Source organism: Gasterosteus aculeatus, chromosome 16 (assembly GCF_964276395.1).
Source record: "Gasterosteus aculeatus chromosome 16, fGasAcu3.hap1.1, whole genome shotgun sequence".
NCBI classification, from domain to species: domain Eukaryota; kingdom Metazoa; phylum Chordata; class Actinopteri; order Perciformes; family Gasterosteidae; genus Gasterosteus; species Gasterosteus aculeatus.
Window position 1 is genome coordinate 17886765 of NC_135704.1, and position 20968 is coordinate 17907732.

The 20968-nt window shown below is 43.1% G+C and overlaps 3 protein-coding genes across 3 annotated transcripts; 1 reads left to right on the forward strand and 2 right to left on the reverse strand.

The window, feature by feature from the left end:
• Positions 1-515: 515 nt before the first annotated feature.
• On the forward strand, positions 516-1680 carry LOC144388866 (trace amine-associated receptor 13c-like). Its single transcript, XM_078091424.1, has 2 exons — positions 516-712; positions 876-1680. Exons 1-2 carry the CDS (start codon positions 540-542, stop codon positions 1678-1680), a joined length of 978 nt encoding a protein of 325 aa, XP_077947550.1. The 5' UTR covers positions 516-539.
• An 8887-nt stretch (positions 1681-10567) lies between these two features.
• On the reverse strand, positions 10568-11760 carry LOC144388759 (trace amine-associated receptor 13c-like). The gene is made up of 2 exons (XM_078090427.1): positions 11535-11760; positions 10568-11372 (listed from the first exon to the last, which is right to left on the reverse strand). The coding sequence occupies exons 1-2, from the start codon at positions 11705-11707 to the stop codon at positions 10568-10570; spliced, it is 978 nt and encodes a 325-aa protein (XP_077946553.1). The 5' UTR covers positions 11708-11760.
• Positions 11761-15900: 4140 nt separating this feature from the next.
• LOC144388778 (trace amine-associated receptor 13c-like) lies at positions 15901-17039 on the reverse strand. Its single transcript, XM_078090622.1, has 2 exons — positions 16867-17039; positions 15901-16705 (listed from the first exon to the last, which is right to left on the reverse strand). Exons 1-2 carry the CDS (start codon positions 17037-17039, stop codon positions 15901-15903), a joined length of 978 nt encoding a protein of 325 aa, XP_077946748.1.
• Between the last annotated feature and the right edge of the window lie 3929 nt (positions 17040-20968).

Genomic DNA, 20968 nt, shown 5'->3' on the forward strand with positions numbered 1-20968 from the left:
TAGTCCGTAGAGAGCTCCCCAGCCAAATGGTAATTTAGTTATCTTATTTTATGCATTTTGTTTGACAGCTATAACGTTTGATGACACGAGGTGTACTTCTGAGATCCCCGTATGTTCACCAAGTGGCCTTCTGAGCGTTTAAATAAAATAAACGGCAGGTTGGAAACAAAACGTATCCTAGTGATAGTTACACAATGCAAGAGGGAGAGAGTACAAGTGCTGCACTAGTAAATGTCTATCCGGGTTTGAGCACAAAGTTTGTATGAGTAGGTGCATGGAAATTATCATTCCATGAAAAACATTGCACATGATCACAAAAGCCTGGGTCAAAGGTCAACATCAAAACACATCATAGTCATCTCCAGTGGGAAGGAAGATGAGCTCAGAAACTATTGTTCTTCAGTCTCCATGGAGAAAGAAACAACAGCAGAGGTGATGCAGTAGGAGGGGTGGACCCAAAGTAAAGAGACAAATCAGTTGTAAGACAAGAAGCTTTGGCCAGTCAGCTGAAGCTGTTCTGCAGCTTCTCCTCTCCGCTGATGGAAACCTTGGTGGGTGCTGAGCTTTGCTTTCCACAACTCATCAACACCTCCTGCAGAAAGCCAATTCGTCCTCACTTAGAAGCAATGTTGATTTCTATTTTGTTGTCCTCCATCTCTCTGCTCACTGTAGCTCTCAACCTGCTGGTCATCATCTCCATCTCCCACTTCAAGTAGTGAAATATCTCATTTATTTGTAAAACGGGTAGATTGAAACACGTGTTACTTAATCACAAACTTGTATATTTTGTTGATTTATTTATTTTTGTATTATGTATTCCTATTTGACTGAAGACTTAAATATTGATACAAATATCAATATTTGTTTCCCTCCAGGCAGCTCCAGACCCCCACCAACCTCCTCCTCCTCTCTCTGGCCGTCTCAGATCTCTTTGTGGGCCTTATCATGTTCTTTCGAATAATGATGATAGACGGCTGCTGGTTGCTCGGTGACCTCATGTGTTCTTTTTGGTTGATTCTATCAGCCATTATTACCTCGTCCTCAATAGGAACCATGGTGCTCATATCAGTGGATCGATATGTGGCTATTTGTTATCCTCTGCATTACTTCACCAAAATCAAACCAAAAACAGTTCAAGTCTGTGTTTGTCTGTGTTGGATGTTTGCTGCTTTATTTAACAGTGTGATGATGAAGGATAACCTGCAACATCCAGGCAGGTATAACTCCTGCATAGGAGAGTGTGTCATTGACATAGTCTACATCGTTAATCTTTTTGATTTTATTGTTACATTCATTGTTCCCATTACTGTTATTGTCATTCTACATATGAGAATATTTGGGGTGGCTGTGTATCAGGCTCGTGCCATGCGGTCTCACATTGCAGTTGTGACAATGAAAGTAACCCTTAAAAAGTCTGAAATGAAAGCAGCCAGGAATCTTGGTGTTGTTGTAGTTGTGTTTCTGATATGCATTTGTCCATATTATTGTTTTGTTCTAAATTCCCAAAATAACGTGTACACAACTTCATCTGTATCCAATGTAATATGGTTGTTACATTGTAACTCCTGTCTCAACCCTCTGATCTATGCCATTCTCTACCCCTGGTTCAGAAAATCCATTAAGGTCATTGTTACACTTGAAATACTAAAGTCGGGTTCCTATCGGACCAACATGCTTTAGAGACACGCTGCATGGGTCTAATCTTAAGAATTTAATTTAATTTTTGTTGGAAATTAATCAAGATTTCCCTTTTCACCATTTATTGGGCCGGTCAATTTTCTTTCTCCCCGGGCAGACCAACAATAACTTGGTACAGCTGTATTGTACAACACTGTCCCCTCTGGTAGTTCCCCTTGTTACCCTACTTCTTCTATCCTGAACTGATTCAATGTAGAAAGTGCAAAAGTACAGCCTTACAAACGAGACAAGCATCTTTTAAATGTGATAAGTGATAAAATAGATTGTGCTTTCGAATCGTGTGACTAAATGTGAATAAATGCATTAATACATGATAAATATATTGAATCCATAGACAACAGTATCATATTACGGTCATCTGGATTTACTGATTTTTCCATAGCAGCATGTTATGTAAGTAAGGTACAGTATAAGTGAGTCATTATATCGGCCCCGAAGAAGGCCTTCATTTTATTGTGGGAGTTTTTTCAGTGTGTCTTAAATGACCATGGAGTCATGTAACCATGAATTCTTAGTGTGATAAAAAGCGTCAGTAGAAAAATATTATATTATATTATATTTTCCATTTACAGCTGTCAGGAAATTCAAAGTGGTGCAGCCCTGGCATGGAGGTTTAATTTAAATCCATTGAAATGTGTGAGCTCCATTTAGTAAACTACCGAATCACATTGTGACATTTTCATGATGGCGTTGGGAAACTTACATAGAATGATACTGACAATTTTTTTCTTTGAATAAAAAGTAAATCTTTGACCTTCTAAAACATTTCAATGGTGTATTATTGTTATTATACCACTATAGAGAATAGTAAATAGTTGATGCTTTTACTAAATATAGTTCAATCAGGAGAGACTAATTTATTAGAATAATACTTTAATATATGAATTGTTTAACGTCTTTGCCGATTGGACTCCATCATGAAGTACTATCACCGAATGCAGGGATACTGAGGTCCACTACGCCTAATCCCCCCGGAGTCCAGACACTGGTGGTGGTTGTGAAAGGAATAGCAGCAACCTGATGATGAACCAGGAACAACGCCGATGCTGACTGGAGGTGACTGGGGTGGAGGAGGGTCGTATCCGCTACACACTGAAATGACAGCTGACAAGTCAACAGAGAAGAGGACACTTTCAAAAGATTGACAGCAACTACGTGATTGGCTCCCAGAACCGTGTGTAGAATCTGATTGGTTACTAAAATGTGCCCGCCCCTCAATCAACTCATTGGTTGCCTCCCAATCAGAAAGATTGTCTTCCTGACTGAACTTGCGCTTAAGCTACATTTCAATCAGGAGAGACTCATTTAATAGAATAATACTTTATTACACATGCATCAAATATGAATTGTGCAACGTCTTTGCCGATTGGACTCCATCATGAAGTACTATCATCGGCATGTACTATCAGCGAAGGCAGGGATACTGAGGTCCACTAGGCCTAATCCCCCAAAAGACATTTATTTTATATGAATAAATAAATAAATACCTTACTTCACTTGATGCCACCACAGAAGTTAGTTATGACAGAAGTTAAACTTGCATGGGTTAATGTCAAACCAGGTAAGAGACCTGGTGAGTCACATCCCAGAATAGAGGACGTCTGGATTGACTGCTGATCACAACCCGGGTTTATCCGACCGAGACATAGAAAGAAGGTTACCTGGATGGGTCTTACAAAATCGTCCCCAGACCATAGGATGATGTCATCTTGATGGAACTTACACCCACGGCCCTCACTAGAAAGATGTCATCTGATGGGTCTTATGCAGTCGGCCCCCGCCATAGTAAAGATGACATCTTGATGGGTCTTACACATGGCCTCTGCAATTAGAAATTACTCGGACCAGGAAACAAACCCGTACCCCAATCTTATGCAACAAGGAGTTAGAGAACCTGTACTAAAGCCTGAGCCGCCAAATGGCCGTCCGCCGGGCCGACCCCCAGAGGCTCCCCGGTCGCCTGGCCGCCCGCCGGGCCGCCCGCCAGAGTTTCCCGGGTGGTCCGACCAACGTCTCGGGTTTCCCCCCCCCCCACCCCTTGTTTCGCTCTAGTGTGAGCCGCCTGGAAGTCGGCCCTTAAGGGGGGGGTACTGTCACGGTGTGGTTCACTTCCTGTTGTATTTTGTAGTTTTCTGCCACTCGTGTCCCCGGGTAACTTCACTTCCTGCCTTGTCCCGTCATCCCCTGTGATCGTCTAATAGTTTCCACCTGTGTCCAATCACCTGCACCCACTGCATGAAAAGTGAGATTTTCGTCCCCGTAAACGCCCGGAAATCTCCCTAATTTCCGACAATTTGCAACCCGCGCACGTCGCGTTTGTCTGTGCCACAAATTGTCGGAAACGAACCATGACGTAGGTGGAGAGCTGGCGGAGGTGCGAATGGCCCGAATTAGCATATGAATGCAGCGAAACCGCGGGTGGCCGAGCGGGCTTGAATATCCTTACTCCTTATTGGATGAAACCACAACTTACTAACAAATCTAAATCACTGGTGATTGGCAGCAAAACCACACGTGGGCAGACCAGGCTTGAGTTTCCTTGTTCATGATTGGATAAAAACAACTTTCAATCACTCATGATTGGTTGGCAGATCTGTCGCTATTGGTCACCCGCCTCATTTTATTTATATATTCATATTATGCTGTATATTCATTTCATTGTTATCCTATATAGGCTACTACACTATTATTAGCATACCAACCAGGACATCAATGAATTTATAGAGAAAATGAACATTTGCCACACGTTTATGCAAAGAAAGAGCTTTATTAACAACACACAAAGAACAACTACATACAAAGTGAGGATCTGCCCACACTTGGGTAAAGGCGGTTTAAAAACTACAGCTCAGTAAACTGTCCGTTTGCCTCCTCAGGGTTGTTGACCGTCACTGGCGCCGTGTTTTCCGAGGCAGGTCTGTTGTACAGGCGGCTTGTGTGCGTGTGGCGACCGTACAATCCACCCGAGACCCCGCCAACAACGCCGTCCCCTCCGTCCGACGTGAGCTCCACGGTGGCGGATTTCCAGCGTTCCACCTCGTCATCAGCCAGCGCACTTTGTCTCGATTCCAGCAGCTGTAAAAACAACAATGAATCAGTACTGTGCGATGCGTACGGACACAACACATCGATCAATGCACCTGAAACAAGTCAGCAAATAAACTCTGACCCTCTTTCTTTTCGCTCGACTCCGCGCTGAATCCTTCGCAGCTTCAGCTGAACCTGAAGCTCCTGCGTCCCGTCTCACAATACGTCTCACAGGCGGCTGGAAAACAATTAAATGAGTGTGGTATGAATACAAAAAGAATCAAACGCAAGTCACAGTAACATTTAACAAGGAAGGAGAAACAGTGTCACTTACACACGATGACGTCGTCTAAATCTGGACTTTTCCCGGAGCAAATACGAGGTCACCGCCTCATTATGAGGCGAGATTAGTCTGTGAAAACAAAATGTACAGTTATGATCGGTATCTATACGTATATATTCCCTTATACCGCAGAATGAAATCATATTCTTTAAATCTGACCCTTGCTCCGGTTCGTAGCGCCTGTAGTTCGTCTCGGCGTTGTGAAGACGGCGCAGCGCTTCCTGTAAACGACACGGCAAAGAAAACACACTTTAATAAAGCTGTTTCTGCTCACTTGTAGGGCTACTAGGCTACTCTTAGCCTAGCTTGAGGCTATGCTACTTTTAGCTTAGCTTGAGGCTACGCTACTTTTAGCTTAGCTTGCAGTCATCGAACGTATTCTTACCGCTATCTTGGGATCGCGCGCCCGTCTCCTCTTCTTTGAGTCAGTTCCTCTCCTCCATGGACAGAAACCCGCAGAGTCCCGAACGCTCCAGTGGAGCGAACCGCTCGTCGATATCGGCAGTTTGTTGTTGGAGTTGACGAGACGATCCACTGAGAGCTTTCAGCAGCTTCTTCTCGTCTGTCTGCGGACTGGCCGAAAGTTGGTGACCGCGGAGAGGAGTTGAAGGCGAGTTGAACCAGCAAAAACCAAACCAAGGAACTGGAGATACAGTTCTTCTGAATATAGTAACACACGTGTCTGTTTGTATGCTCGTCTTGCAAGTAGTGCTGTATCAGTCATGCCTATGACCTTACACGTGATTGGACGAGGAGTCTAAGGGTCCTCCAATCACATACGAGGTTATTGTTATACGGAAGGACCAGTATTTTAGGAAGACAAATGGGTGGGACTTTGAAACAGCTCATATGCTTTATGTAAAGCAGTGTTTTGGTGTCAGCAGAACGACTTTCCTTAGAAAACTGTACAGTGGTGCCTCTTTCTCCATTCCACCAGACAATGAGTCTGACAGACATGCAATGTTGACAATGTATCATCACATGTACCCTTGTGTCACTGAGGTTGAATGTTCTGCCATGACATGTAAACGGGTAACATATATGAATGTAACTTACTCAATCGATAGATGCAGAGCAGAAAGGTCAGCATATGTTCATGCTAAGTGGTGTGGAAACACAACAGTTTTGAGGAACCCGTCCTTGACCCTCTAGCAGAACTACGACCAGCCATTATAAAGCAGTTTATAGTTGTTAATGTTGTGTCAAAGGGTACTGCATTTAAACATGTTCTTGCACAAGTTTCCTGGCTTCATCTCCACCCGGACAGACATTTTTATGGAAAGCCAATAGGAGTTTGGGGCTTGCAGGGAACAGACAAGTCATACCCAGCATCATTTCTGCCAGTTGGGCGCATTGCTAGAAGATGTGTGGTTAATACATCCTCTGTGCATTTAAGTAAGACCAAAGAAAAGGTCACTGTAGTCGTGCCACTATGCACTGTAGTTGAGCTCCAGGAGACTGATCTCTGCAGACCCCTCATGCTGATTCAAATGTTGTTTGCATGGAATGCTCATTTTACCTTGATTAAAACTCATTTTATAAAGAAGTTATTTTGTGTATCTTTTTTACATAACATTTGTCATTGCTAATGGCGTACACAGTAATCTAGCATATTTGAATTAAATAAATCAATTCAAGCTAAAATGTAAGAGTCAATAATTAGGCTACTGAGCCTGATCTATTTGTAGCAGGGATTTTCTTACCTTTTAAAAAAATGTCACCTGGGCTAAAACTCCCTCTGCGACCCTGATTTGCATTTGTATAGCTCGCAGCATTTTCATTTACATGTCAAAGCCTCCCCTAGAATTAGGAGGAGGGGGGTCATGGGGGGACAACTGCCAAGGGAGGCCCACATCAATTTCTGACAATTTACGGCAGTTTTCGGCGTTGCCCGCAAATTGCCGCAAACCTGAAATTCCACGACAATTTACAGTGCCGCATACTGCCGAAAATCCCACTTTTCATGCAGTGTTCCTCCTGCTTCAGGCTCAGGTTGAATAGATGTTGCAGACAGCTGGATGGCGCAGGTCTTTAGTATCCTGGGGCTGATGCCATCAAGTCCTTCGGCTTTGCCTTGGTGGAGTCTCCAGCAGTCGTCTCACAACTGGCCAGTCGTCACGGAGGAGGCTGGTGGAAGAGCCCTGTAGTGGAAAGCAGGCTTATGCAGCCAGTATTACTGATAAATAGGGTGGCCATTCGTCCGGCTTTTAAAATGCCCCGTCCGGCTGCAGGCGCAGCCTTTAGCCGGACACTCGTTTGTCCGCCTTTTGACACATTACCTCGTTAGTTTAATACGTATTGGCTAAAAATGTGTGTCAAAATAAGTAATTTCGTTGGTAACATTTTGGACTTATCAACACATGGCTAATTTTAATATTCAAATGTGTTGATGCGCCCTAACACGTGCTCGTGCGCAGTTGGTACCACAGTAGGGTCCCAAATCAGAGACACTTTGCGGGCTGACGGGGGGGTGCTAGCCGTCGGCGGCCGGGTTGTGGTATCATTTCACACTGTAAAAGGACAAACTACTACTGTATCTCACTGCTCATTTTAACAGATAGGACAGCTCTATAATAGCAAAGGAGGGACCTGTGGTAAAACCAAAGCTAAAGCTTTGTGCGAAAATGTCTTGGTGCCTTATTCTGTCCGGAAACACGTGGACTACATTAAAGAAAATGATCTGCACTACTCAGTGGCAACGGATGCATCAAACAAAGGTACGACCAAGTGTTTCCCTATTGTACTGAGACATTTGCACTTTGAAGAGGGCATACAACATGCGCTGTTGGATTTTTACAGTGACAGCGATGAATCGTCAGAAGCTATAACAAATCAGCTGCTGGATAAACTTAAAATGCGAGGCCTACATTTTGGAAAGATGTCGGCATATTCAGCAGATAATGCCAGTGTTAACTACGGAAAACACAACAGTGTTTATCAGAAACTGGCTCAGAAGGATGTGCTTGCTGCAAACTGTTTAGCCCATATCCTACACAATGCCACAAGATATGCTGCTAGCAGTTTGGATGTTGACGTTGAGAATCTGGTGCTGAAAGTATGCAGCCATTTTAGCATCTCTGCTAGCAGAACGGCACTGCTGAAGGAGTTCTGCGAGTTCGTTGAAGTAGATGAATGCGATCTGCTGCGGCACGTTGTCACAAGATGGTTGAGTCTGCTGCCATCTCTGGACAGAATCCTTAAGTATTGGACAGCCCTGACCAGCTACTTCCAGAGTCTGGGTGAAGAGGAATGCGCCAAGGTTTTGTGGAAATTCTTCAGAGAGGAAGGGACTGAAGTTGGCGAGGTTTATTTTCTTTTTCTCACATTCTTAAAGTGTAAGAATGAGCATTAAATCACTTGAGGCCAAATCATTCAGCATCACTGCTGTGTTTTTGGTAATGACTGAACTGAAAGGAAAACTGGAGAGAAGGCTTAAGGATAACTTATTTGGCTTTGCTGTGAACGACAAACTGAAGCAGCTGACTCCTCATCAGGCTGGGAAGTGTAAGGCTGATTTCCTTGCATTCTATGAGCCAAGAAATATGTGAGTGAAAGATATGACTTCTCTGAGAACCGCTTTCATAGTAAAGTGTCAAAGCTTAGCCTGACCAGTACTGTGTCTTTTGAAGAATACTCTGATGCTGTCCAGGCCTGCAATCTGAAAGACATTGATTTAGATTAACTCTATGAGGAATATGGCGTGGTGGAAGCTGCACTCAGATCTCCAGAAATGGAAGGTTGCCACAGCGAGGAGCGGTATCTGAAACTATTTTCCAGAGCAGATGTCCCACTTGAGAATGTGAGGAAAGTCAGTCAGCCTACATCTTCTCCATCCCATGTAGCAATGCACATACAGAGCGTGTATTTTCAATGATGACCACAGCCTGGAGAAACGAGAGAAATCGACTGGAAGTGGACAGTGTCAAGGCAGAGCTGCAGATTTGCATCAATTCGACAGACCAGTGCAGAGATATACAAGAAATTCCTTGCGAACAAGAAACTCTTGGAAGCAGCCAGGAAAGGGCTGAAGTATCGCTACTAGCCTCCTACCAGCCTCTGCCCAGCCTGTGACCAGCTGCCTGAACTCAAGGTCAGAATGTCATACAACTCAGTCCTGTTCATGTTAATTAGCATAAAAAATATTGTTAGACCTATGTAATCTGAATTGGAAGGGCACGTTGTCATGAGCTGTATTTTGTATATTTTTTATTAGCTATGTGGTATGTGTATGCACCTTTATGTAATCTGGTGGAAAAACATAGTAAAATCTAAAACCGGATCATACGAAACAAATATCTACTTGCGTGTCCCCGTGTATGCAAAGTGTCCTCCTATTTCACGTGAAGGAAATGGCCACCCTACTGATAAAACATGTTTTTTTTGGTATGAGGTGGTTCGTACATATCTGCACGTGTTAGTTTTGCACAGGGTGCACATTATAGTTTTGAAAAGATACACAGTGTAAAACTCTTTATTGCCTAATATTTTATATTGTTTCATTTTTCACTGGTTGCACACTATTATCTTGAAAACTTTCAGTACAAAACCGGTTGATTTCATTCACAGAAAAATATGTTCTTGTTATTTTTTGCACAGAAAAACGTTTTTGCATCAATATAATATGGTTGTAAATTTCATTTTTTTCTGATGGAGCAATCTGGTTTACCTAAAATTGATTACTGTTTTTATTAGGGCTGTGAATAGATTTTAGAAAATCTGCCACCTACAACATGAGTTTCTCTCCTCTTTTTTTATTTAAACACACACATTCCTGTGTAGAGAGAATGCAACGAGTCTGCGATCTCACTGCCAACGCAGTCGGCAATTATTACTGCTGTGTTCACATAACTCAGTCACATATAATGAAAATGAGCCAACACTAAAATGAAGGCCCTTTTCAGACCAATATAAGGCCAGAGTGTTTGTTATGAGCAGGTCAAACACACTAAACAAACCAGCACACACTCAATTGCACACACAAAGTATGTAAATGCAGTAAAGATAACGTAGCTTCTTCAAATTTCATATTTTGGTTAAAAGATCATGAATTACATAATATGATTTTAGGAAGAAATCGGTTAACCCTGACAACCTTAATTGCAATGAAATATAATGAAAAATGTATACTTTTGTTAATATATCAAATATTTATATTTATTTAAGTATGTATTCACTTTGGATAATTGTCATTCTGTATTGAAGTCATACATTAATATAATTCAATTCATTTGAAAGCACAATCATTCCATTTTTATGTTGTTTTTTTTACATTTTGCAGATGTGCTTGCACTTTTCAGGAAAGATATGGCAGGATAACGAGGGGAAATACCAAAGGGGATAGTGTTGTACAATACATCTGTACCAGCTAGCATGTAGGTCTGCCCTCTAGAAAAATGAATTGAGGTGGAAAGGAAAATCTTGAATGCTTTGCACCCTAAATCAAATTCTGGATGTTCTGTTCAGGCTAAAGGTCTAAATTTAGACCCATGCAGCGTGTCACTAAAGCATGTTGGTCCGATAGGAACCAGGCTTCAGTATCTGAAGTCTAACAATGACCTTAATTGATTTTCTGAACCAGGGGTAGAGAATGGCATAGATCAGAGGGTTGAGACAGGAGTTACAATTAAACAACCATATTACAATGGTTACAGATGTAGCTGTGTACACATACTTTTGAGAAGTAAGAACAAAACAAAAATATGGGCAAATGCATATCAGAAACACAACTACAACAACACCAAGATTCCTGGCTGCTTTCATCTCAGACTTTTTAACAGTTACTTTCGTTATCACAACTGCAATGTGAGACCGCATGGCACGAGCCTGATACACAACCACCGCAAATATTCTCATATGTAGAATGACAATAACAGTAATGGGAACAATGAATGTAACAATTAGATCAAAAACATTAGCGATGTAGTTCATGTCAATGACACACTCTCCTATGCAGGAGTTATACCTGCCTGGATGTTGCAGGTTATCCTTCATCATCACACTGGTAAATGAAGCAGCAAACATCCAACACAGACAAACACAGACTTGAACTGTTTTTGGTTTGATTTTGTTGAAGTAATGCAGAGGATAACAAATAGCCACATATCGATCCACTGATATGAGCACCATGGTTCCAATTGAGCAGAAAATAATAATGGATAATAGAATCAACCAAAGAGAACACATGAGATCACCGAGCAACCAGCAGCCGTCTATCATCATTATTTGAAAGATCATGAAGAACCCCATGAAGAAATCTGAGACGGCCAGAGAGAGGAGGAGGAGGTTGGTGGGGGTGTGGAGTTGCCTGGAGGGAAACAGATATTGATATTCGGATCCAAAATTATGGGATTATGGGATCTATCAGATATAAATACACAATACAAGAAAAATGAATTAGCAAAATCTACAAATTTGTAACACTTGTTTCAATCTACCACTTTCACAATTAAATGAAATAATTCACTACTTGAAGTGGGAGATGGAGATGATGACCAGCAGGTTGAGAGCTACAGTGAGCAGAGAGATGGAGGACAACACAATATAAATCAACATTGCTTCTAATTGAGGACGAATTGGCTTTCTGCAGGAGGTGTTGATGAGTTGTGGAAAGCAAAGCTCAGTTCCCACCAAGGTTTCCATCACCGGAAAGGAGAAGCTGCAGAACAGCTTCAGCTGACTGGCCAAAGCTTCTTGTCTTACAACTGATTTGTCTCTTTACTTTGGATCCACCCCTCCTACTGCATCACCTCTGATGTTGTTTCTTTCTCCATGGAGATTGAAGAACAAGAGTCTCTGTGCTTATCTTCCTTCCCGCTGGAGATGATTATGATGTGTTTCGATGTTGACCTTTGACCCAGGACTTTCTGATCATGTACAATGTTTTTCATGGAATGTACTATTATAAGTTTCATGCACCTACTTACACAAACATTATATGCTCATTTACTATCGCCACAAAGACAATACCAGTTAGTTTAAGTGTATTTGCAGGGATTATTTATTCCTCTCAGTAATTGTTTTGCTTTTTATTCTTAATATTGTGAACCTTCTGCACATTCTTGACAGGCTCATTTTGAATAACAGGGCTTGTTAAAATGTTTTTATTGTGCTTTTTGTTTTTGTTCATGCAACAACCACCAAAGCGAATTACTTGAATGTTCTCATAGTCATTTTTCTCCATTGGCTTAAGGCCTATTCATGTGGAGAATACAATGAGTCTGCCACCTCACTGCAAACACTCCCAGTTAGTGCGTATTACAGTTGTCACCTGAAACAAAACGTTGCCATTGTTTTCGGTTTTAGTGTGAGAGGACACTTTGAGTGCAGGCGGAGGTGACTCGGTGGCGGAAGCGGGACTCAAACTTCCTAAACTACTGACTAGAGTGGGATTCCTCCCACTCTAGTCAGTACTTTTGCTTTTGCTTCAGAGCTGGACGCGGGGGGAGCTGGCTCCGCCATTCTTTCAAATCGAGTGTATGAATTACTAATCATTTAATTTAGGCTCATTGTGCAGGAACTAAAGATATGTAATCTATATTGAAAGCATTTATGTTGGATTGACGCTTTTTGTGTGTCTGGATGTCATGAATGCAGCAGGTGCAACACAGAAGAGCTGCATGAGGCATGAGAGCATATTGTTTATCTACCATGTGACAGAATGTATTAATTGTATATTAAGTTGACGCTTTCCTGCGTAAAATAAAGACAAAATGAAAATAGTCAAACCATCTCCTGTCATTCGCGTAGGAAAATGAAGTCACGTGTCTGCAGCTCAATACGGCTCAATGCCAAAAAACACCGCTACGCCCTCGGTTTACAACTCGGAACTGCAGGCAACTGACGTGCACTTTTCCATATGTAGCCAACCACGTTAAATCGACACCTCCCTGGCACAGTGGATGATTCCTGAGCTGCTGTTTTTACGCCCACCAAACTGCTTGGATTTTGAGCGTGTCTCTTTAAAACCATATGGTTTTCTTCCTGAGGCAGCTGAAGAAATTCAACCTGCCAAAGACGATGATGGTCCACTTCTACACGGCCATCATCGAGTCCATCCTCTGCTCCTCATCACCGTCTGGTACGCTGCAGCCACAGCCAAGGACAAGGGCAGGCTGCAGCGTGTCATCCGCTCTGCAGAGAGGGTGATCGGCTGCAATCTGCCGTCCCTGCAGGACTTGTTCGCTTCACAACGAAGACACAACAGTGAAAACACAACAGTGTTTATCAGAAACTGAAACTGGCTCAAAAGGATGTGCTTGCTGCAAACTGTTTAGTCCATATCCTACACAATGCCACAAGATATGCTGCTAGCAGTTTGGATGTTGACGTTGAGAATGTGGTGCTGAAAGTATGCAGCCATTTTAGCATCTCTGCTAGCAGAACGGCACTGCTGAAGGAGTTCTGCGAGTTTGTTGAAGTAGATGAATGCGATCTGCTGCGGCACGTTGTCACAAGATGGTTGAGTCTGCTGCCATCTCTGGACAGAATCCTTAAGTATTGGACAGCCCTGACCAGCTACTTCCAGAGTCTGGGTGAAGAGGAATGCCCCAAGGTTTTGTGGAAATTCTTCAGAGAGGAAGGGACTGAAGTTGCCGAGGTTTATTTTCTTTTTCTCACATTCTTAAAGTGTAAGAATGAGCATTAAATCACTTGAGGCCAAATCATTCAGCATCACTGCTGTGTTTTTGGTAATGACTGAACTGAAAGGAAAACTGGAGAGAAGGCTTAAGGATAACTTATTTGGCTTTGCTGTGAACAACAAACTGAAGCAGCTGACTCCTCATCAGGCTGGGAAGTGTAAGGCTGATTTCCTTGCATTCTATGAAAGAGCCAAGAAATATTTGAGTGAAAGATATGACTTCTCTGAGAACCGCTTTCATTGTAAAGTGTCAAAGCTTAGCCTGGCCAGTACTGTGTCTTTTGAAGAATACTCTGATGCTGTCCAGGCCTGCAATCTGAAAGTCATTGATTTAGATTAACTCCATGAGGAATATGGCGTGGTGGAAGATGCACTCAGATCTCCAGAAATGGAAGGTTGCCACAGCGAGGAGCAGTATCTGAAACTATTTTCCAGAGCAGATGTCCCACTTGAGAATCTGAGGAAAGTCAGTCAGCCTACATCTTCTCCATCCCATGTAGCTATGCACATACAGAGCGTGTATTTTCAATGTTGACCACAGCCTGGAGAAACGAGAGAAATCGACTGGAAGTGGACAGTGTCAAGGCAGAGCTGCAGATTTGCATCAATTTGACAGACCAGTGCAGAGATATACAAGAAATTCCTTGCGAACAAGAAACTCTTGGAAGCAGCCAGGAAAGGGCTGAAGTATCGCAAATAGACTGCCAAGAGGCCAGACCATCAGATTCTCCATCAGCCTCCTACTAGCCTCCTACCAGCCTCTGCCCAGCCTGTGACCAGCTGCCTGAACTCAAGGTCAGAATGTCATACAACTCAGTCCTGTTCATGTTAATTAGCATAAAAAATATTGTTAGACCTATGTAATCTGAATTGGAAGGGCACGTTGTCATGAGCTGTATTTTGTATATTTTTTATTAGCTATGTGGTATGTGTATGCACCTTTATGTAATCTGGTGGAAAAACATAGTAAAATCTAAAACCGGATCATACGAAACAAATATCTGCTTGCGTGTCCCCGTGTATGCAAAGTGTCCTCCTATTTCACGTGAAGGAAATGGCCACCCTACTGATAAAACATGTTTTTTTTGGTATGAGGTGGTTCGTACATATCTGCACAAGTTTTGCACAGGGTGCACATTATAGTTTTGAAAAGATACGCAGTGTAAAACTCTTTATTGCCTAATATTTTATATTGTTTCATTTTTCACCGGTTGCACACTATTATCTTGAAAACTTACAAAACCGGTTGATTTCATTCACAGAAAAATATGTTCTTGTTATTTTTTGCACAGAAAAACGTTTTTGCATCAATATAATATGGTTGTAAATTTCATTTTTTTCTGATGGAGCAATCTGGTTTACCTAAAATTGATTACTGTTTTTATTAGGGCTGTAAATAGATTTTAGAAAATCTGCCACCTACAACATGAGTTTCTCTCCTCTTTTTTTATTTAAACACACACATTCCTGTGTAGAGAGAATGCAACGAGTCTGCGATCTCACTGCCAACGCAGTCGGCAATTATTACTGCTGTGTTCACATAACTCAGTCACATATAATGAAAATGAGCCAACACTAAAATGAAGGCCCTTTTCAGACCAATATAAGGCCAGAGTGTTTGTTATGAGCAGGTCAAACACACTAAACAAACCAGCACACACTCAATTGCACACACAAAGTATGTAAATGCAGTAAAGATAACGTAGCTTCTTCAAATTTCATATTTTGGTTAAAAGATCATGAATTACATAATATGATTTTAAGAAGAAATCGGTTAACCCCGACAACCTTAATTGCAATGAAATATAATGAAAAATGTATACTTTTGTTAATATATCAAATATTTATATTTATTTAAGTATGTATTCACTTTGGATAATTGTCATTCTGTATTGAAGTCATACATTAATATAATTCAATTCATTTGAAAGCACAATCATTCCATTTTTATGTTTTTTTTTTACATTTTGCAGATGTGCTTGCACTTTTCAGGAAAGATATGGCAGGGTAACGAGGGGAAATACCAAAGGGGATAGTGTTGTACAATACATCTGTACCAGCTAGCATGTAGGTCTGCCCTCTAGAAAAATGAATTGAGGTGAAAAGGAAAATCTTGAATGCTTTGCACCCTAAATCAAATTCTGCATGTTCTGTTCAGGCTAAAGGTCTAAATTTAGACCCATGCAGCGTGTCACTAAAGCATGTTGGTCCGATAGGAACCAGGCTTCAGTATCTGAAGTCTAACAATGACCTTAATTGATTTTCTGAACCAGGGGTAGAGAGTGGCATAGATCAGAGGGTTGAGACAGGAGTTAATATGAAACAACCATATTACAATGCTTACAGATGCAGCTGTGTACAAGCCATTTTGGGATGTAAATGTGAAACAAAAATATGGGCAAATGCATATCAGAAACACAACTACAACAACACCAAGATTCCTGGCTGCTTTCATTTCAGACTTTTTAACAGTTACTTTCGTTGTCACAACTACAATGTGAGACCGCATGGCACGAGCCTGATACACAACCACCCCAAATATTCTAATATATAGAATGACAATAACAGTAATGGGAAAAAGGAATGAAATAATCAGATCAAAAAGATTAGCGATGTAGTTAATTTCATAGACACACTCTCCTATGCAGGAGTTATAACTGCCTGGATGTTGCAGGTTATTCTTCAGCAGTAGACCAGTATATGAAGCTGCAAACATCCAACACAAACAAACACAGACTTGAACTCTTTTTGGTTTGACTTTGGTGAAGTAATGCAGAGGATAACAAATAGCCACATATCGATCCACTGATATGAGCACCATGGTTCCTATTGAGGACGAGCTAATAATAGATGATTGAATCAACCAAAGACAACACATGAGATCACCGAGCAACCAGCAGCCGTCTGTGATCAGTATTTGAAAAATCATGTTAAGGCCCACAAAGAAATCTGAGACGGCCAGAGAGAGGAGGAGGAGGTTGGTGGGGGTCTGGAGCTGCCTGGAGGGAAACAGATATTGATATTTGCATTAATATGTATGTCATCAATCATTCAAATATAAATACACAATACCAGAAAAAATGAATTGGCAAAATCTACAAATTTGTGAATAAGTTATTAAACACTACCAGTTTCACAAATAAATGAGACATTTCACTACTTGAAGTGGGAGATGGAGATGATGACCAGCAGGTTGAGAGCTACAGTGAGCAGAGAGATGGAGGACAACAACATGTAAATGAACATTGCTTCTAAGTGAGGACGAATTGTCTTTCTGCAGGAGGTGTTGATGAGTTGTGGAAAGCAAAGTTCAGTTCCCACCGAGATTTCCATCACCGGAGAGGAGAAGCTGATTTGTCTCTTTACTTTGGATCCACCCCTCCTACTTCATCACTTCTGCTGTTGTTTCTTTCTCCATGGAGATTGAAGACCAATAGTTTCCGTGCTCATCTTCCTACCCGCTGGAGACTATGATCTGTTTTGATGTTGACCTTTGGCCTTCCCCGCCAAATGTTCTGGTGTCACATTTGACTGACTGAAGTCACATACATGTTCTTCTGTTGGAGGAAAGTAGTGTTTTTAAGTCTTACACCTTTATTGTCTGATGATGAGTCAGTGTCATGTAGAGTTATCTATCTGTATTTTGCACTATTTTTTTTACCAATTTGTCAGAAATTGATGTGGGCCTCCCTTGGCAGTTGTCCCCCCATAACCCCCCTCCTGCTAATTCTAGGGGAGGCTTTGAGATGTAAATGAAAATGCTGTAAGCTATACAACTGCAAATCAGGGTCGCAGAGGGAGTTTTAGCCCAGGTGACATTTTTTTAAAAGGTAAGAAAATCTCTGGTACAAATAGATCAGGCTCAGTAGCCTAATTATAGACTCTTACATTTTAGCTTGAATTGATTAATTTAATTCAAATATGCTAGATTACTGTGTACGCCATTAGCAATGGCAAAAAGATACACAAAATAACTTCTTAAAAAAATAGTTTTAATCAAGGTAAAATGAGCATTCCATGCAAACAACATTTGAATCAGAATGAGGGGTCTGCAGAGATCACAGTCTGCTAGAGCTCAACTACAGTGCATAGTGGCAGGACTACAGTGACCTTTTCTTTGGTCTTACTTAAATGCACAGAGGATGTATTAACCACACATCTTCTAGCAATGCGCTCAACTGGCAGAAATGATGCTGGGTATGACGTGTCTGTTCCCTGCAAGCCCCAAACTTCTATTGGCTTTCCATAAAAAGGTCTGTCCTGGTGGGGATGAAGCCAGGAAACTTGTGCAAGAACATGTTTAAATGCAGTACCCTTTGACACAACATTAACAACTATAAACTGCTTTATAATGGCTGCTAGAGGGTCAAGGACGGGTTCCTCAAAACTGTTCACTTCTTTTTCTGGGTCTTCGGATTGCATTTCACCTTCATCAATCTCTCCAACTCCAGGTGGAACATAACTTCCACCGGTTGGCTCATGACTGGATAGCAACAGGCTCTGTGCGTTATCTGAACTAGTCCTTTTGGGTTTTTTCTCTCCCAAACTCCATTTTCGATATAGCGCTTTCTGTGGTCAAAATACTGTGTATGACAGAGTTCAGTGTTGCAATGTTCACAGTAGCTCCTCGGTCTTTTCCTCGGTCTTAGGACTTCCATCTTTCAACTCACAGCATAGGCAGGCACACCGGTCTTGATTATACGCAAGCATACGCAAGCTCAGCTGGTCTTGCGAGTCCTTCCGTACAACAATAACCTCGTATGTGATTGGAGGACCCTTAGACTCCTCGTCCAATCACGTGTGAGGTCATAGGCATGACTCATACAGCAGTACTTGCAAGACAAGCAAATTAACAGACACGGGTGTTTTACTATAGTCAGAATAACTATCTCCAGTTCCTTTGTTTGGTTTTTGCTGGTTCGTGAATAATGGCTGGACGACGTCTCGCGTTCAACTCGCCTTCAACTCCTCTCCGCGGTCACCAACTTTCAGCCTGTCCGCAGACAGACGAGAAGAAACTGCTGAATGCTCTCAGTGGATCGTCTCGTCAACTCCAACAACAAACTGCCGATATCAATGAGCGGTTCGCTCCACTGGAGCGTTCGGGACTCTCCAGGTTGCTGTCCATGGAGGACAGGATGGCGGCTCTGGAGGAACTGACTCAAAGAAGAGGAGACGGGCGCACAATCCCAAGATAGCGGTAAGAATATGTTCGATGACTGCTAGCTAAGCTAAAAGTAGCGTAGCCTAAAACGAAAGCTAAGAGTAGCCTAGTAGCCTTACAAGTGAGAAGAAACAGCTTTATTAAAGTGTATTTTGTTTGCTGTGTCGTTTACAGGAAGCGGTGCGCCGTCTTCACAACTCCGAGACGAACTCCAGCTGCTTCGAACCGGAGCAAGGGTAAGATTTAAATAATATGCTTTCATTCTGCGGTATAAGGAAATATATATGTATATATACCATAGGATGGATACCGATCATAACTGTACATTTTGTTTTCACAGACTAATCTCGCCTCATAATGAGGTGGTGACCTCGTATTTGCTCCGGGAAATATCTGCAAATATCTGAAATATCTGCGACGGTTCCCTCTCTGGGAACCGTCACCCTTGGCAAAGTGGTCTCAGGCAAAGTGGTCTCAGGCGAGGGGCCAGACTAAGAATGGTTCAAGACCCCCATGAAAAAACGGAAGAGGGAATGAGTTACCCGGCCCGGAGGAAGCCCGGGGCCCCCATTTGGAGCCAGGCCCAGATGGAGGGCCTGACAGCGAGCGTCTGGTGGCCGGGTTTACCGCGGAGCCCGGCCGGGCACAGCCCGAAGGAGTGACGCGGCAGCCCAACACTCTACTCCCCATGGGCTCACCACCTGTGGAGGAAAGCGATGGGGTCGGGTACGCTGCTACAAGGGTGGCGGTGACAGTGGGGGTCTAGACGGAACAGACCTAGGCGGAAGATGCTGGCTCTGGGGACGTGGAACGTAACCTCTCTGGGGGGGAAGGAGCCGGAGCTTGTGCGGGAGGTGGAGCGTTATCAGTTGGATCTGGTGGGGCTTACCTCTACGCACAGCCTTGGCTCTGGAACCATACTCCTGGATAGGGGGTGGACTCTATTCTACTCCGGAGTGGCCCATGGTGTGAGGCGCCAGGCGGGTGTGGGGATACTCATAAGTCCCCGGCTGAGTGCGGCTACATTGGAGTTTACCCCGGTGGACAAAAGGGTCGCCTCCCTACGCCTTCGGGTGGTGGGGGGGAAAACTCTGACTGTTGTCTGTGCATATGCACCAAACAGCAGCTCAGAGTATTCGGCCTTTTTGGAGACCCTGAATGGAGTCCTGCATGGGGCTCCAGTAGGGGACTCCATAGTCCTACTGGGAGACTTCAATGCGCACGTGGGCGACAATGGAGATAACTGGAGAGGCGTGATTGGGAGGAATGGCCTCCCTGATCTGAACCCGAGCGGGTGTTTGTTACTGGACTTCTGTGCCAGTCACGGATTGTCCATAACAAACACCATGTTTGAACATAAGGATGTTCAAAAGTGTACGTGGTACCAGAGCACCCTAGGCCAAAGATCAATGATCGATTTTGTAATCGTATCGTCTGATCTGAGGCCGCATGTTCTGGACACTCGGGTAAAGAGAGGGGCAGAGCTGTCAACTGATCACCATCTGGTTGTGAGCTGGGTCAGAGGATGGGGGAAGACTCGGGACAGACCCGGTAAACCCAAGCGTGTAGTGAGGGTGAACTGGGAACGTCTGGAGGAGGCCCCGGTCCAAAAGATTTTCAACTCACACCTCTGGCGGAGCTTCTCTCACATTCCTGTGGAGGTAGGGGACATTGAACCAGAGTGGGCTATGTTCAAAACCTCCATTGCTGAAGCCGCGGCGGTGAGTTGTGGCTTCAAGGTCTTAGGTGCATCAAGGGGCGGTAACCCTCGAACCCCATGGTGGACACCGGTGGTCAGGGAAGCCATCTGACTGAAGGAGGCCTTCCGGGTTATGATATCCGGTGGGACTCCAGAGGCAGTTGCAGTGTACCGACAGGCTCGAAGGGCAGCAGCCTCTGCCGTGATGGAGGCAAAGCAGCGAGTATGGGAGGAGTTCGGGGTAACTATGGAGAAGGACTTTCGGTCGGCATCAAAGTGCTTTTGGAAGACCATCCGGCACCTCAGGAGGGGGAAACGGGGAACCATCCAAACTGTGTACAGTAAGGATGGGACCCTTTTGACAGCGACTGAGGAGGTTATCGGGCGGTGGAAGGAACT